Source organism: Gopherus evgoodei, chromosome 1, assembly GCF_007399415.2.
Source record: "Gopherus evgoodei ecotype Sinaloan lineage chromosome 1, rGopEvg1_v1.p, whole genome shotgun sequence".
Taxonomy (NCBI): Eukaryota; Metazoa; Chordata; order Testudines; family Testudinidae; genus Gopherus; species Gopherus evgoodei.
The window spans coordinates 111916963-111936065 of NC_044322.1; the positions used below are offsets into that span (position 1 = coordinate 111916963).

At 41.7% G+C, this 19103-nt stretch overlaps 1 protein-coding gene across 3 annotated transcripts in view; it reads left to right on the plus strand.

Moving 5' to 3' along the window:
* Nucleotides 1-16500, plus strand: part of SEPTIN10 (septin 10) — a 52118-nt gene extending 35618 nt beyond the window's left edge. For 2 of the 3 annotated variants that reach the window (XM_030569243.1, XM_030569252.1), the window contains 3 exons: nt 968-1100; nt 14189-14379; nt 15749-16500. In XM_030569243.1, coding sequence (XP_030425103.1) covers nt 968-1100; nt 14189-14379; nt 15749-15758 — 334 coding nt within the window. In that variant the 3' untranslated portion in view covers nt 15759-16500. Of the gene's footprint in view, nt 1-942; nt 1101-14188; nt 14380-15748 lie in introns of those variants that run through there. The other variant, XM_030569263.1, reaches the window with a different exon arrangement.
* The last annotated feature ends 2603 nt before the right edge of the window (nt 16501-19103 follow it).

Genomic DNA, 19103 nt, shown 5'->3' on the forward strand with positions numbered 1-19103 from the left:
AGGTTATCCTTTTTTTAAGATGGGAACTGAGGTGTGGGTACAGGAATAAAACAACATGATCTGATTAACAGTTTTGTTGTTGATACCCTTCTTCTGTGTTTTGTGTCCAGGTTTTTGCTTGATAGCCTGAACTGTTTTTTTGTTACCCTCTTAATAATTTCAAAGACCAGTATGGTACGCTTTAAATGTGTTAGCTTCTGTGAAGAAACTAATTTTTTTAAAACCATACTAACAAAAATGTTTTTGTTAAGGAAATTCAGACTTTTCAAGAAATAAGCCTGTATTGTGGATATCAAAGTACTTGTAAAATCAGATATCACCTTTAGCCATGTGACTATCCCAGATATTCAGTTTTGAAATCACATAAAGAATCCTATATATTTTGTTTCAGGGTCACATTATTTCCCTTTCATTCAGGTTGAGCCTTCTTACTTCACTTATTTCCCCAAGGATAGCTTTTTATAGGGCATAATCAATCTAACACCTGTTGTGTGCGAAGTAGCATCTTGGGTGAAACATTTCAGAGATGCTAAGTTTTCACTTATTACGATCAGTCTATCCAAGTATGAGAGAACTCCTGGCCTTTTCCAACATATTGAGTGTCTTGCCACCGCCTTTTCTTGTAAACTCTGCATTTTGCAAAATGGAGATTGAGAGTGTTCCTACTCCATGTTTCACGAATTGTAACAGTCCTAAACTGCTGTAATTTGAAGTGATGCAAATCAGATCAGTAAAGGGCTTCTTGTCAGTTTTTTCAAATCTACCCAGGCATGTTTACTACAAAGGTGTAGGGAGTAGTTGCTTCTATTTAAGGTTGTTTATTACTTGCATATGAGAAATTTGAGAGATTTTTACATGAGCTGAACAACTTGTTGAAGTAATGTGCCAATCTGTATTTACATGCTTCCTTTATGTTTCCTTATCTTACAAACAATATGATAGAGACTATAAATTCTCTGGACTTCAGTCTACAGGAGACCTATGAAGCTAAGAGGCATGAGTTCTTTGGTGAATTGCAGCGGAAGGAGGAGGAGATGAGACAGATGTTTGTGCAGAGAGTCAAGGAGAAAGAAGCAATATTGAAAGAAGCTGAGCGAGAGGCAAGTATGCCTGTTTTCTTTTTAATGTACAGGTGTTTGGAATATTTTAGCAAAATCACTACTACAATCATACCTATTAATTGTTAACTCTTGTATAGCACTAGAGCTAAAAGGACACAACTAGGTTGAGTTCCATTGTGCTGGACACTGTACAGAAATATAATAAATGACAATATTATTCCTCAAAGAGCATACAGTTAAAGAACTGGACAGATGGAGAAGAGAAATACACGTGGGCTTGGACAGAGTGATGGAGACAGGGTAACATAACAGTCTGCACAGTTCTTAGCCATTCTATAGCAATAATCGCAGCTCCCTATGGCCTGGCCGTTATTAAATTGCAGTTTTCTGTATGCATTATGGCAGAAGTAAGTTTTGCGGAGGGAGCTGAAAGAAGGTAAGGTGGTGACTACAGATTTTGATTAGGAGTATTTTCCATACATCATGGTTAGCATGGGAAGAAGCACAGAAGTGCTTGTTGAAGAGATGGGTGATTGAGACATTATTGGTGGAATTAAAGTGGGAGTCAATGTTGCAGTAAAATGAGTTAGAAGGGGTGGGGCTAAATTGTGGAGTGCTTTTAAAAAATAAAAAAAGGACATAATTTGTTTGATGCATTGAGGGTGTGGGAGGGAGCGATGGATGAAGCCTAAACTAGTAAATATCCTGTTTATATTATTTATAAGTCCACCATTGCAGTAGTATCTAGGTATATCTTTTAAATTCATCAAAAGAAATTGCAAGATTTCTATAGAAATCCTGCAGGTTTTCCATATTCTTCAGCCCAAACAGCTGAATGTGTGGTTATCCCCATAAACAAGGGTATTCTGGAGCTGTGTAGGGACTTTGAGTTAACCCAAGCTTCAATTCCTACCTGCTTTAAAGCAGGCATACACTATGTATCAAATTCCTGAGAAGGATTTTGAATATCTTTTTACTTTCACCCAATACCAGGCTCTTTCTGGTAGTGGTAGTAGCTAATGAGAAATCTAGACTGAAGCTTCTAGATCCTTACTTAATAAATGAAGTAGATGGATCTCTTGAGATCTGAGGCATTTGTCAGTGCAAGAAATTCCTCAGAGGATTGTCTTCCATCAAGCCATGCTAGCAAAATTATTTTCTTACCACTCCGCTCCCCCAGCCTCCTTATTTAATATTCCATAAGATGGTCCTACATGTTTACCTCAAATCCTCTCTTAAAGTGGTTTCTGATTTCCATTGCAGGTCATTAACCGTGCATTTTTCATTGCGATGCAGGTGCATTTGAAAGGAATTCAGCTCCACACTTTAAATGTCAAGAGGGTCTTAATTTTATTTTCTAAATAGGATCAAACTAATCCACAAGTTGCCCTCCGTTACTTGTGATGTGTTGGATAAGATTAGAATCATAAACTCCTTCCCAGCATAAGACTGCCCAAGCAGATCAGGATATGAATGATTTATTGTGTTCAGCAACCAATGGGTTTCAGAGCACGTTCAGGTAGGTCTAAGGCAGCCTCTACAACATACCTTTGCAGTTTGCTTCTCTAATATACGCAAGATAGTTTGCAATGTTGTAGCCATGTTGGTATCAGGATATGAGAGAGAGAGTGTAGATGAGATAATCTTTTATTGAACCAACTTCGTGAAAAGTACAAGTTTTCAGGCTCAGGGCTGGATTAACTTTTTGTGGACCTGGTGCCAAACATATTTGTGGGCTCCCATAGGGGTGGTGGGGAATGGCACAGAGAGGCAGAAGGGTTGGTCCCCAGAGGGAGGGGCCAGTTGGGGACAACGAGACAGGGCATGGTGTGGTGGGATCTGCCCCTCTCCATGCTGCCCAGCACAAGGGCTCTGTTTACAAACCTGCAACCACCAGACGTGCACTGATCCGCCCAGCCCTGCACTTTCAGTATGCCCCTTCCACCTGGGGGTGGGTCCATGCCATACCACCCCCCTACCCAGTGCCCTGCCTTTATGCCCAGCACCCCCTCGCCCAGAGACCTCCACCACAGATCCCTATGCCCACCGCCCTTTCACTGAGACCTCCCTCTGACCTCTGTGCCCAGCGTCCCCCCAGACCACCCCACTGCCCAGCATCCCCCTTACAATCACACCATCACAGCTGTACAGCACCCCATGAAGAAATTCTGCAAAGAAGAAAAATAAAAAAATCTGTGCACAATATTTTAAAATTTTGCAAATTTTATTTGTCAATACATAAATGTGGAAGCTCCAGCATGGCAGTGGGGAGAACAAGCCACTGGTTGCATGAAAGTGGGAGATCACCCTGCATCCTCCCATCATCCCGGGACAGGGACTCAGTAGTGAGGCTGCACCTGACCCTGACACAACGCAAGGGCCAGGCATGCCCCAGAAATATTCTGGGGCCCTGCCCATCTACGCAAGACACACCAGGTGTGGACAGGTAGGCTCAGCCTGGCAGCAGGATCCAAGTACAGAGGGACTTAGTGTGGAGAGATCCAGGTGGGGGTAAGAGGGTTCTGTATGGGACAGTCTGGGTGTGGGCAGCTCAGTGGGGGATCTGGATGCACAGGGACTCATGGGGGAGTGGGGGCCAGGTCCCGGGGCAATGGAACTCTGCAGAGGGGATCCAGGTGAAGATGGTTGGGACTCAGTATGGGGTGTCTAGGTGTGGGGAGCTCAGTGGGGCAGGTCATGGTCTGGGTGCGGGGGAGGTGGGGTTCATTTTGGGGTGGAGGTCCAGGTGCCGCTGGTTGGGGCTCAGTGGGGAGGGTGTGTGGGGGGCTCATTGGGGTGTTCTAGGTGTAGGGGAGGTGGGGCTTCTCAGGGTGGGGATTTGATGGGCCTGTTTAATGGGGGAGGCCCAGCTCCTGCCAAGGGGATACCGCATGCTGGGCTCCCACTTCTCCTATCCTCTTCTATTCCCCATCCAATGCCCCTTCCCCACTGCTCCACCCGCTCCCCATCCCATCCCTCTTCCTTCCCCACTGCCTCTTCCCCCATCCCCAGCCCATCCCCCGCTCGCCCTGCCCCACCATGGGCACTCACTGTTGTACAAAAAACAGGATGGCTGTAAGCACAACCAGCACTAGGACCCAAAGGCAGCATCCAGCAGGCGCAGTCCCCCGACCCCGTTCTCATTGGCCGTGGTTCCCAGCCAGTCGGAGCTGCAGAGCCAGCGGTTGGGGCAGGGGCAGTGTGCGGAGCTTCCGGACTGCCCCTACACCTAGAAGCCGGAGGGCGGACATACCGCTGCTCCCGGGAGCCATGCGGAGCCACGGCAGGCAGGGAGCTTGCCTTAGCCCCACTATGCCAACCCGACTTTTAACGGCCCAGTCAGCAGTGCTGACCAGAGCCACCAGGGTCCCTTTTTGACCAGGTGTTCCAGTTGAAAATTGGACACCTGGCAACCCTACCCAAACTAAGCCCATGGGCATTCTCAGCTGCCCCGCCTCCCACTCCCTTTACTTCTTCGTCATTTTCTAAAAGGAAGCAAAGAAATTTGCAGGGGGACCTGTTTTCATTCCCCCAGGAGTATCCCACACAGACCACCTCCAATGCCCTGCCTACCCTCCAGCCTCAGGTGCTGGGAAGTGACTATGTCTGTGCATGAGCTGAGCCTGCAGCACAGCTGGAACTGGTCAGGGATCACTCTGGCGTCTTGGAAACAGCACAGTCAGCCAGGCCAGAGCCTTCGTGGGCTGGGCTACCTCAGGACCTACTTTCCTGGAGCCGCCCAAACCAGCCTGCTGTGCTGCCCCCCACCCACTGGCTGAGACCGGCCTGGTCCCTGCACCAGTCCCAGGCAGCTCGGCCTGGGGAGGTGGGCAGGGCCGCACAGGTGGCGGGCAGTAGAGACTGCCCAAGCCAGAGCTGCCCCTTCAAGTGAAGCAGACCCCTGGGACGTGACCCCTGAGAGCCCACCCAACCCAGCTGTGCCACTGGCCCCACACCCACGGGTGAGGCAGGAGGGAGGGAGGTGAAGAGGAGTGAGTGGTGGGGGGACCTTGAGTTAGAGCTCAGGCAGAGTGGGGAGGGGAGGTGGAGCCACGGTCCGGACACCAGGGCCCCTTCTGAGTGTGGGCCCAGCACCATGATTAACCCAGTACTGTTCAAGCTACACAGAGCTCTTCTGGTCTGGGGAAGGAAGCAGAGTGTCTGAGCTAAATTCAAGTTGGGACAGATATTGTTAAGCATAAGGGGTGTCAAAGTTAGAATCAGGACTCACAATTTGTCAGACCACTCTGTTTTATTAGCACAGCACTCTGCCAATAACATTCAGAATATGTGAGCGCCCATGCAAGGCTCAAACAGTCTTATTTATACAGATAAAAGAGCGGGAATTAGACAAAGGGACAAAGATACCAAAACAGTAAAATTCACCTGGGGCACAGCATGCATATCCTATTTCCTTACTAACTGTTATCGATCTAAGGCTAATGCTTCACCAATTGCCCTTAAACGGTGCAATTGTTCTATGTTAATGTCTGTATTCCTGACACCTGGTTGCAACATTCCAACATCTTTGCTTAAAGATACAGACAACATTTCTTTAATCCTTTCTATTTTCACAATATAATTCATTCTACTTTCACAATCCCTCCTTTTGGTCAAGCGCACGCCATGACCAACAATTACTGGGTTCCACAAATTAACCGTTTCTTATCTTTTTGTTCATCAGTGATATTCAAAATCATTATATTAGCACTCTGTTTTGGGGCAGCCATCTGGGTGACACAATTCTGGATACAACAGATTAACTGAAAGCATACAAAAATCACTAAGATTTCAAACAGGATAGTTAGGGCTCCCTGAAACAACCAGTTTCCTATGCCAGAGAAATTGAACAGGTTACTTAGCCACTTCCATAAAGAACTCAGCTCTTCATGAGGAAGATATGCGATTTGTTCTAAGTGGCTATAGCGATCTATTACCTTATTGGTATTGTATAAACATACAACATTGTTTTCCAGTGAGAGCACAGGTCCCTCCTTTGGCAGCGAACACTATGTCCAATGCCTGACGGTTCTGGAGGGCCACCTGTCCGATCGCCTCTGTTTCCTTGGCCAGGGCTCTTAAACTTTCTCTGGTTTTATTTGCCATTATTTAACTACTTAGGAGCCTTTTTTTTGCCTGGTATATTGCTCCCCCAAGTGGGATAAAGGAACTGCCAATAGCCTCTTCCAGGTATCATGACTGTTCCATATTGTGTTAAACGGACAAGGTCCTCCAGTGAGGTCTGGGGAATTGAGTGGGATAGCCAGGACAGGAACACCAGTTTGAGAGTGGGCAGGGATGTGGCTGCAGACCCAGCATTTAGAAATAATAAGGGTCTGAGCTATTCACACTTGCTGCTGGATAAAAGAATTGTCATTGTGGACTCCCCAGACCTTAAGATACCAGCAGCCGAAGAACAGGCACCACCAGAGGCGCATGTTGGAGGCAGGGCCCTTCTGGTTCTGACAACCTCAACTGAGGGAACTGCAGTCACAGTTTTATGTCCACCAGGCAGCAGGCGCTAAGCTCACTACTGCTTCTTCTTGGGCCTTGCTTTATGTAGTCATCTGCTTCTGGCAACCCTTACGAGAGCGTAGATTGTAAGTTATTGCAGGCTGTTCCTCTACGTCTTCTTCTGGAGTCAAAAAAAATTGACTCTGCGTGGTCCTGAGGTGGTGGTTGGTTCACTGGGGGTGGTGCATTCTTACACTGCGAAGCATGTATCCACTCTGAGATGCCAGACAGTTTAACAGCTGTCCCTTGACTCTGGCTGTAACAATGGCCTTCACACCTTGTCTTTTCCTGATGCATACATTCCTCATTCACACAAACAGATTGAGAATACAAACAGTAGTATTTTATATAGAACAAAAAAAAGCATTGCAAATTAAACCTTGCTAAGTTTTACAATTGATAACTAAGACAATTTACATTGAGACCCAGGCCTTCAATGTTTCTCTAATTTACTTAACACAGACACAATAGAGAATCCTGTCTCTTACTACCTAAATCTTTAAACAAAGAGTTAGAGAGGGCCCAATTTGTAATGCATATGGGAAAACAGAATCTTATAGTCCCAGGGGGTCAGTTCTTTCTGCTATTTAAAAAAAATGGCTAGCAGGATGAAATCAAATTATACTTTAGTTCTTATGGGACATTATAAAATCCTGCTCCTACATATCCCCCTTTTGACACTAAGATTATTAATCGCCAGTGTCACTTCTTATTTAGTCCACGTAATAGAAAATACTGGGAGGTGATTTGGGCCTGTGGCTTTAGCTTTACATACATTTGTTTTATCCACCAGCACATTTTAAACATTTCAATTAAACACATACAATTTAAAACCAAAAACAATTAGGAGTAGTATCATTAGTATGCCAGTAGTTGTGGGAAACCATCCAGAAAATATGTTATACCAATGGTAAGCTGTTATGCTTTTCTGCAGTGGCAATTCTTAACATGTCCCCATTTGCGTGTATAATATGAATAGTCCAGTTTTCCACATTTTTGTTTTTATTTTATTATTTTTTTTTTTTAGGAACTATGTTACCTTTTTACCTTTTAACAGATGATTGGTAACTGTTTGCCATTTAATGCCAAGGTTGATAGAGAACTCAGCTAAATCAGTGCTTACAGTAAGCTGAGACTCTTTTGTTGTTGTTGTGGCAAATAGTAAATGTGATTATTGGTAAACACAGTACTTACATTACATTTACATGTGTCTTCTGGTGGGTTGCTAACACTTTTCCCCAAGAATTAACACATACACATAGTTCATTATACAGTACTTTGGATTAACTGAAAGACAAAAAGAACAGTTTTCTACCCCTTTTGGGGTGGCATTGATTATTGCTTAAAGATTCCATTTTTTTACAAATACCCTTCCTGACTGCAGGCAAAACAGAGGAATTACCCCATATTTTCCTGTGTGTGTGTGTGTTTCTTTTTTTTTTAATAGGCAGGCCAGGTTTTAATGGCTTCTACATTTTAAGGGTTATGCAAATATAATTTCACTGTTTAGTTATTAAATTCATGAGGTGGTGTACCTCAAGTTTTGCCTCTTATATAGCAGACCAAGTTTGTAATGTTTTTCCTGCTGTGTTAAGCTTTAAGTTTATTTACAGGTAATAGCTGAGAAGCATCATTACCATATTACTTTAAAGGATTTTTCCAAAAATCATACACACTACAAGTTGTTACAGGGGTACTCACTAACATTAAAGTTATTTTAATGTTTAATATTAACAGTAACATTAGCATCAAATTTATTAAAGGTATCTTGTTATACCACGCCTTTTATGTAGGCAGTTTGTTTGCTGACCAGGTATGTTCTTTATTTGCAGCTTCGTTTGTGCTGGCAGTTCTCACCTTTCTTTATCAGTTAGGTAATTTGCATCAACACAGGCTAAGCTTTTGGATTCAAAGCCATCAGCAGAGCTCAGGGACTCTGTTTTAACACACAGGGATCTGAAAAAGAAAACACAGCCTATTGCGGCTCTTTTTGGAGCCCTAATAGGATTTTAATTCAGCAGCATGTTTCATTTGCATTTTTTTTTACATCCCTTTCTACAATATACGCTGCACATGTCCTACGGAAAATGCACATTCTTTCTATACTATAACTTTTCAAAAACATTAGCCATATTAATTTTTACATAAGGTATAACTTTGTTTTGTTTTTACAGAGTTTTCATGTACTTTTATTAAAGTGACAGTCTGATTACACAGAGTCATTTTAAGGCTCAGTGTTCTTAACATTGCTTCTTTTTGTTTTGTGCACCTCACCTCTGCTGTTGCTTCAGAGGGTCACTGTTAACTTCTTTTTCTGTCATTACAGCTCTTATCTGCTATTGTTACAAAAAAAACCAAACCAAACAAACAAAAAGACTCCAGAATCTCTACCTATTCTCCTGATTCTGACTGCCCTATTGCAGCCATGACTTGGTCTTTATTTAAAAACATTTTAATTTTTGTAAAGAATCAAGTTACCCCTTAAGGGTTAAATGCTAAATCCCAAAGCCAAACAACACTAATTACCTGTGTCTTGCAAAAAGGTCTGTCAGTTTTGCAACTTTGAATCAAAGAGTCAAATGAATTTTTAGTGGCATTAAAAACAAAAACAAAATCAATTTATCTTACACCTACAAAACAGTAGTTTACAAACCAGATGTGTTGGTTTAGATTCTTAGAACTTTACATATTTTCACAGACAAATAGATACATACACATTTTCTTTTCCTTAGCATTTTTTTTACACTGCTTTGTTTTTGCATAGCTGTGTATATATATGGATTATTTACAGGCACTCTTCTGGAAAAGGGCCCATTTTCCCTTCAGAATGGCTGCAAAGAAACCAAGAATTCTCTCTCTTTAACATGGTCCTTTTTAACATTTTCCACAAAATTTAACTGCTTATTTCTCTCCAGCCTCTGTAGAGTTAACTTTTACTCTCTTTCCTTAAATCACTTGTTTATGTCCCAAAATGACACCTTTATTACCTCAGATTTCACCATTTTAAGTATTGTTCCAGGGGTTCATGCCTGCACTTACTACTTTTCTTACTCCTGACACTATTCTCTTAGGGCTTTCAACCTGTTTCTTTATCTGTTGCCTGCCTGCTTGTCTGGGCCCGATCCTGCTTTTTTTTTTTTTAACCATTTGTGAGTGATATTGTGGTCATTTCACAATTTTGAAACAAATGTTTAAGGAAAGGGACCAGGAAGGGTGGGGGCTAGTTGAGGAGCTCCCTCCCCCCGCCCCCAGCCTTGCTGAATTGGTAGTGGGACACTATAAAGAATCAGTTTCTGAGGCAGACAACAAAGGGGAACAGAACAAGGGACTTTTTGTCCTTTTTACAATGAGATGGGAGTATGAAGGGGTTTGGATCGATCCGGGGTTTGGAGAACGGGTAAAGGGGAGCGCTCGATCTAGTGGTGGGAGAGGAGGCTTTTAATAAAGCTTTTAACTTATTATTTGAATAAGTGAGAGAGGCCAGTTTTGATTTTGTCCACCTATGATTTGCCTATTCCCACCACTGCATGAAACAATTAACCTCTCCTTTAGCCAATTTAGTTTTAGGTTGGCCGAGTTTGTCTTTTAAGACGTCCACTCAGTCTTTGTTCCAAGATTTTAACAGTGGCCACTGAGTTTTGGGATCCCCCTGAGTTAGCCTAGACCATTTTCCCAGAAATTTACAGGAGTCTGGACCCTTTTTACAGGAGTCTGGACCCATCCTAAATACATAAAATGAGCCGGCGTTTATTTAGGGAACTGTCCCGACTTAGACATCTGGTTACCAGTACAGGAGGACTTTCACACACCAATCACACAAGAAGGAAATTCAGGTTCGTCAGAGCGATGCCTGCTGCAACACACAAAAGGAGCCCACAGGCTACTGCCTCAATTGCCCTTGCTTTCACACCAGGGGTTTTACCCAAAGTGTGGTGCGGCTGCAATTGTGCAGATTTCACTCACTCAGACCGCGGGGACAGGAACCCCTTGGTTGGCCGATCCCCAGACAGAGACGGCACCCAGACTCAAACACTCCACAAGAGGACAGATAGACACAGAGACAGGACAGTCCTCAGTCCAGACAAAACACAGAAATAATTACCTGACCAGATTCCTGATGTCAGATCCCGGGATCCCTACCAGAACAGAGTGGGAACCAACAGGTTCGATGGCGTAGACCTCACTGTGGCTGTGCGCCTTTCCGCTCTAGTGGGGGACCGTTTGGGCCAAACGCCCAGGTGCCGGCTGCCACGGTCATCCTACAAAAACAGTCAGGAATCACACAGCCCCAGTGAAGACGGTTGCCATCTCGGTGGAACCTCCAAATTGTCAAAGTTAGAATCAGGACTCACAATTTGTCAGACCACTCTGTTTTATTAGCACAGCGCTCTGCCAATAACATTCAGAATATGTGAGCGCCCATGCAAGGCTCAAACAGTCTTATTTATACAGATAAAAGAGCGGGAATTAGACAAAGGGACAAAGATACCAAAACAGTAAAATTCACCTGGGGCACAGCATGCATATCCTATTTCCTTACTGTTATCGATCTAAGGCTAATGCTTCACCAATTGCCCTTAAACGGTGCAATTGTTCTATGTTAATGTCTGTATTCCTGACACCTGGTTGCAACATTCCAACATCTTTGCTTAAAGATACAGACAACATTTCTTTAATCCTTTCTATTTTCACAATATAATTCATTCTACTTTCACAGGGGTAACCAATGTTTGAAATGGTCACTTGAAATAAAATAGGTAATTGGGGGCTAGATTGTTATGTATAAAGGGTTTGAAGTGGGCAGTTAAGCGTAGCAGGCAATGTGGTATGTTACAAATTGTTGTAATAAGCCATAAAAGCAGTGTCCCTGTGAAGTCAATGGTTTTTGGTGTGTAGCAGAGTATGAATTTAAGTTCCCATGGTCTCCTTTTGAAGGTGTTATGCAGGTTAGCTTTGAGGACAAGTATTAAAAGATTGGATATGAACCGATTGCTTTGTGAAAAGTGTTCACCCAGAGTGATATGGTGTGTTAGTCTTTTATCGTTTTTCTGTGTGAACTCTTTTGAAAGTATAGTGATTCTTGGGGCATTTGATGCACTTGGGTGATTTACACTACATGCAGTAAGCATGTGTAGAACCCACGGATCTTGAAAGGTGGGTTATGGGAGGTATTGATCTTTGTAGCTGTAAAGATATGTCTTCAGGTTTTGCGTTTGTTGTTCTGGAAGCATCTGGTGCTGCTTTGAGTTTGCATTTAACAGCAAACACTTTGCCCAAACCATGTGAATGGCCATTGGTACTAGGTTGGCTCCCCAGTATGCCAGCGTCATCATGGGTCACTTCAGGGAAGAATTTCTGGAAAAATGCACCATGAAACTAGTGATATATCTGAGATACATTGATAATAGTTTCATCCTCTGGACAGAAGACCTAAACTTCCTCATAGATTTTCATCACAACTTTAACAACCACCTATCCATCAGACTCTCCATAGAGCACTCCCACACCAGCATCAACTCCCTGGACACCATGATTAGCTTAAACAATGGAACCCTACAAACATCTATGTACAAGAAACCCACGGGTCACCACACTTATCTTCACAGATCCAGCAACCACCCGAGACACACCAAAAAATTTATTGTCTACATCCAGCCACTCAAAAATACAACAGTATTTGCTCCAAAGAGAAAGTCCAGGTTGCATACCTAAACACACTTAAAAGCACCTTCACTAAACAAGGAGATTCTACCAGAGAAGTAGATTGCGTTCTGGAAAGGGCCACCAAAATGTTCTAGGAGAACATTCTTCAATACAAGGAAAAAAACCCGAAACCATTGACTGCACATCCCAAGCAACACAGTTATATCGACCTACCTCCTGGTGTAGCTCCACCTCCACTTCTCGGGGAGGTGGAGTACCTACACAATGGGAAAAGCTATTCTGTTGGTGTAGGTAGCATCTTCACTAAGTGCCACAGCAGCACAGTTGCAGTTTTGTAAGCGTAGACAAACTCTCAGACACTGCTTCCTTCACCAGACCTGAATGAGTGCACTGTGTAGCTCTAAGGATTTGTACCTCCCACTGACAGAAGTTGGTCGAGTCAAAGATATTACCTCACCTATCCTACCTCACTTATATGCAAGGTTGGTATTTGGAGCTCTTTATGCAGAATTACTCCCTGTACCTGAATTCTGCCCAATTCAGGACAGTAGTCTTGCAGTTACTTCTAAATACTGCTCCTCAGACTGACCGACCTACAGGATCACTATTTGCTTGCTAATCTCCCAAGTGTGGCAGTCCATATGGACAGCTTCAACAGAGATTTTGAGCATGCAGTGGTTCACTTGGAGCTGTAACTGCACAGATCCAAAGAGAAACTTAACTAAGGCCATGTCTATACTCTGGACCTTATAGCAGCACAGCTGTACCGCTGCAGTTGCGCCACTGTAAGGTCTCCTGTGTAGCCACTTTATGCCAGTGGGAGAGCTCTCTCCCACCAGCATAATTAAATCATCCCCAATGAGCGGCGGTAGATATGTTGGTAGAGACACTCTCCTGCTGACATAGCACTGTCCACGCCAGCACTTTTGTCAGTGAAACTTATGTTGGTGAGGGATGTGTTTTTTTTCACACCCCTGCTTGACAAAAGTTTTGCCAACAAAAGTGCTAGTGTAGACAAGCCTAAAATGTGTTTCTTCAGAGAACAAGTCTTGCAGATAAATAATTAACTCTTGTGATACAGCAAATAGTTTTTCTCCAACTACTCAAATTGTAGTCATGGACACTGGGCTACATACATATACAGCCATCTGATGGCTTTCTGATCATCTGGTTTTAGAGAGGTAGAAGTCAGATAGTTTGCCCAACAGTTCCTAATTTTCGAATGCTCTGCTAATCTTTTCCTCTTCTCAGAGGTTCTAATATCAAAGAGTTTCACAACTCCAGTTTTTATTAAGCTGTTGTTTTTCTTTACTCAGGTCAGTGATGATTGGATACTTCTCTGTTGAACCATAAAGGGGGCGGTCCCTCTCTTCAGTTTTGGAAATGTTACCTGTGGATGCCTCAATTTTTGATCCACAGAAGATATTTCCTGATGCAAATCTACTGCCCTATTTAGTTCTTGCAATTCATAGGCTCCAGTTTTATGTTACGTGCAGTAATCGATCATCCAGGATAAGGTTTGGGGCTTGTTTACTCCCTGTTAGTGGTGGGAAAGAATTGCTGACCCATGTGTCTCCCTGTTAATTTTTTAATACAAATTAAAATCTGTATACATGTCATCCTAAATGCCTTTTTTAAAAAAAAAAGTTGTTTGAAAAAAAACAGTTGTTTAAGCATTTTTTGTAAATGCAAACACATATAAATATGTGATTGTACTCTGAAAGTTTCTTTAAGTTTTTTTTTAACAAGATTATGGTTCCCCTGTGTTTGATTTATGAATCAAGTGTTTTAAGAGCTCCAGATATGTAAGAAATCTGCAATGATACAAAATGCAAGTTATCTATGTAGCTTACAAAGTTTTCTTTGAGTATTAGTGAGTGCTTTCCTGTGGCAAGGCTACCACCATGTGTCACTAGTTGGAAATGCAATTTTTGTGCTTTGGTTAATAGCTGCAGGCTAAATTTGAACATCTTAAGCGACTTCACCAAGAAGAGAGGATGAAGCTGGAGGAAAAAAGAAAACTCCTGGAAGATGATATGATTGCATTCAATAAAAGGAAAGCTGCTACTGAGTTACTTCAGGCACAGGCATTTGCATCTACACCTAGCGTTACTTTGAAAAAAGACAAGGACCGTAAAAAGTAAGTGCTCATACTAGCAGTCTGTCTAGGATAGCAATAGAGAAAAAAGTCTTCACATTTCCAAGAGTTATTTAGTCATAACCAAATTTCAGTCATTTTAATAAACTGTGTAAATATGTTATCTTTTATATGATGAGAATTAAAGTATGAATAATCATTATGTTTGAGTCATTGACTCAAATAACTTAGCTATTTTGACTGATCTAAGGAACTGCTGTATATTCTATGAGAGTTCTTTTTTTCAATAAGGGATCCAGGTTTTCGGCTTGAACTCCTGTGCTTTGATGTCAGAGATCATGAAATTGTGAACGTGCAGGAACAGAGTGAGAGGGAGAAGTTAGAAAGGGACAGAATCTCACACAGGGAATTCCAGAAATAGCAATTGGATGCAATTGTCGAGTTTTTATGGGTTTAGGGTATGTGTTAGTTTCAAAAGTTGTAGAATTGATCTTTATAGTTACTACTTTTTTCTTGCATTTCTTCTTTTATTCTTTGTCTTATCAGATGTTATGCTATTTTCTAGTAAAGAGTGAAGCCAATGTGGATCTTTGTCAGTGCTAAACAGTAATCTTTGCTGAGTCAATGGCACTCATTGGCTTGCAATCCTCCAATCCCTCCTCTCCACTGAGGAACCAGTTGCTCTGCCATAGTTGTGATTGTCTCATCACATACGTTACAAAAAAGTGTTTTCAGGATTTTGTAACATGGTCCTGCAATTGTGCTGTATCCTGAATATGGCTCACATTTTTTCATTTTTGGAGCCAGTTGATTTTTGTCTTGTGAAAACTTGAAAAAGTTGTGGAGTTACAGGAGTCCTTTAAAAAGCAGAACTCCCAAATAATTCATTAAAACAAATGTGTTTTCACAAAGAAAATTGATGCACACAAAATATGTTTTAACTTTGAGTGTGACAAAAACAACAAACATCATAAAATTGATCATTTTGGTCCCTGATGGTGGATTACAATTTAACTGTAAATAACAGTTTACTTTGTTGTTTATGTCAGTCTTATTGAAATTGAAAAATCAGTTTTGATCTGATACCCAGCTGCATGTTACTGGCCAACTGCTATGCGTAATTTTAGAAGTTATATGGGCACACACATTCCCATGAATGCTGGAGCAAGACCAGGCTTGACTTTTTCTGTATATACATCAGTTTTCTATTTCTACTTCACCTTCTCAGAATTGCATCTTATAAACAATGTAGCTATTTTCTTTTCCCTTCATGTCTTCTTCTGTAAGAATTTTACATGAAAATGGATTTATTAAAATGTATTTATTAACTGTACCATTATGAATAATTCTTGTGTATAAAGTTTTTCATTTTCTCTGTATTTACTAATGTATTTTTCTGTTTCATTTCCAGCTTTATGTAATACAGAGAATTATGGCAAGCAAATGTTAAAAATTATACAAGTAATCTATGGTTTCCTATACTTCTTTTTCTTCTGTATTTCTTACCAAACAAAAATTTGGAAAATGGCCATTACTACTGCAAATTAAAGAAGAAAAGTATATGGTCAATGTGCATACAGTATTGTAAGTTACTGTTACATTAATATAATTTAATGAACATTTCCATTAAGCAGCTATGTTTATATGCCCTTATACTTTAGGAGCATATGGCCAAGTCACACTTAAGTGCATTGTACCAAAGAAAATATCTCTACCGTAGACAGTTTTCATTCATAATATGAATGCTGTAGTACAGAAGTATTCAGTGAATATATATATTATAGCCTTTTGAAAGTAATTTTGATACGTTATGTTTACTTATTAAACAGCATTTAATGTAACTTCTGAAGTGTTTTGAAATGTATTAAATATTTAAATCTGCTCAAATAACCACTTATTAATTTTGCTGACATTGGTTTATTTTTTACAGAGATGCTGTTCTGATTGTGTGTTCTAAGCTTTCTAATGAAAACGAATCATGGTCTTCAGTGCTGCAGTGTTGCATGCTAATATATTTGTAGTTGACATTACTAATTGAAGACCAAGTCATTTAAAAATATAGTCTAATCCACTTTCATCTGCTTTTCAGTCTTTGGCCTCTTTACATGTATTCCCTGGTTCAGAAGCTGAGCAGTTTTTAAATAAACTGGGCTATTAAAGACACACATGACTAACTTTACGACATGACTAGTCCCATTTATTTCAGTGAGACTTCTTGCATGCACAAGTTAAACACGTGTATAAGTGTTTCCAGGATTGGAGCCTTACTTTATTTTTATCTCTTTACTACATAAGACAAACTGTTTAGTGGCTTACAGAATAGGTTGAAGAATCATTTTTTAAAAACAAACTTTGGAAAGTAACCATAGCTTTGTAGTGTTAAAATTATGTCATACAACTAGAACAGATGACTAAACTTCCCTTTTGTTAACTTCAGCATCTTTAGGTTAAAGCACGTTTAAAACAATTCTTATATTTTAAAAGTCCCCAATAACTATTTATCTGCAATAATCTATAGACAGTGTAATTCTCCAAAGATGACTTGTATGTTACTATTTTTTAAATAAAATATTAATACATAACTTCACTGAAATAAAATGTACTTGCTGAAAAGTGTCTAAATTGCTTAAAATCCTACTTTTGTGTGTGTTGGTATTAGACACATGGGGTAAGAATTCATGTTACTCTTAAAAATAAACAAAAGTAATACAGTTGCAATTTTTTCAAACATTTTTCTTAAATGGTTTATTGGCCAAAATAAAATTTTAGTTCTGGCGCATTGGCTTAGGAAGTCAGACTGGTTCATACACTGTTACTGTACTCAAGCTCTGGCCCTTCTGAGTTTATTTAGACTGAGGAGATGATGCACACAAAGATGAGATATGGTGATAAGAGGGGAGGAGAGTAATGGAAAGGAGTAGTAGTATAATTGGAGATGAAGTGTAGTTTGGAAAAGTCCATAACTGCCTTTGGGTGCACTTACCCTGAAATATAAGACACTGAATAAGTGCTAGTATGTGTACTTGCATGCCGTACAGTACAGTAGAGTTCAAAGCATTAGAAAGCAATTACAATCATCATGTGGGAAATGAGAGTTTAGGTGGAACACTTTAATTTACCATAATTCTGTATATGCTCATTAAGCGGGCCCTTCTGAAAGGACTATTCTGTTCATGTAGTGATTGCTAGGATATTCATTCTAGTTTCATTGTTGCTGTTTTGATGCCCCCTATCACAATGCATACTGTATGCATTGTTAAGGCTAAGATTTTAAGGCATGGATATTTTTAAAAGAAGTCACAGACAGGCCACGAGTAATAAAGAAGAATTCACGAAAGCCCATGAGCTGTCCCTGACTTTTACTAAAAATATCCCTGACAAAATGGGGAGCCCAGCTGTGGGGTCCCCACGCCACCTGCGGAGGTTGGGCAGCTACTGGGGCCGCTCTGAGGTCCGGGGGCCCCCATCATCTGTGGGGGCTCGGTGCTCCACAGTACCCACAGCGTCCGGGAGCTTTGAAGGACCCCCGGCATCCATGGTGGTTTTGAACTCTGGGGGCGGTGGCTCAGAGCTCCAGGGTACCCCTGGCAACTGGGAGCTGCGGGGGGCCCCCTTACTGCCCACACCATACTAGGAGCTGTGGTCCCACCACCCTCGGCAGCTTGGAGCAGCAGGGAGCCCCTGCCACTCACTGTGTCTTGGAGCTCTGGTGAGCCCCACTGCCTGTGTTGGCTGGGAGTTGCAGGAGGGCCCCCCTGTCCGCAGCAGCTCAGAGCTTGTGGAGGGGCCGCAGGAGCAAGGAGCTGAGGCCCCGCAGCGGCTGGGAACTCCAGGGGCCCCCATCACCCACAACCATGGGGAACTGTGGGGTCTCCCCCTGCACCGGGGGGACCCTGCAGCACCTGGTGGACAGGGCTGAATTCATGGAGGTCGCTGGAAGTCATGGATTCTGTGACTTCTGCGACCTCGGTCGAAAAAATCGTAGCCTTTTTAAATATACACAATATATATAAAAATATGTATTCTGGGCCACTGGACATAAGAATGGTTAGGTAAAGGACCAAAGAACATAAGAACAGCCATACTGGGTCAGATCAGTAGTCCATCTAGCCCAGTATCCTGTCTTCAGACAGTGGCCAATGCAAGGTGGTTCAGAGGGAATGAGCAGAACAGGAAAACAAGTGATCTATCCCTTGTCGCCCATTCCCAGCTTCTTGCAAACAGAGGCTTGGGACACTTCAGAACATGGTTTTGCATCCCTGCCTATCCTGGTTAATAGCCATTGATGGATTTATCCTCCATGAACTTATCTAGTTCTTTTTGAATCCTGTTATAGTCTTGGCCTTCACAATATCCTCTGGCAAAGAGTTCCACAGGTTGACTCTGCGTTGTGTGGAGAAATACTCCCTTTTATTTGTTTTAAACCTTCTACCTATTAATTTCATGTAGTGACCCCTAGTTCTTGTGTTGTGAGAAGGAGTATATAACATTTCCTTGCTTACTTTCTCCACACCAGTCATGATTTTATGCTTTTTACACTTTACCTAACGAGTTATTTGTATGCTTTGTAGTTTAATGTAACTTTAAGATACAGTAATATTTGTACCTTGACTTTGATTTCCTCTCATAGCAAAATTTTATTTTAATCCCCTGATGTTGCTGATATAAGATTTTCCTTTTTCCATATTCCAGAGAATCTACAGTTGCACAATGCAATTAGATGGAGAAAATACCTGATTTAAAATAGTGTATTGATATTTTCTGTA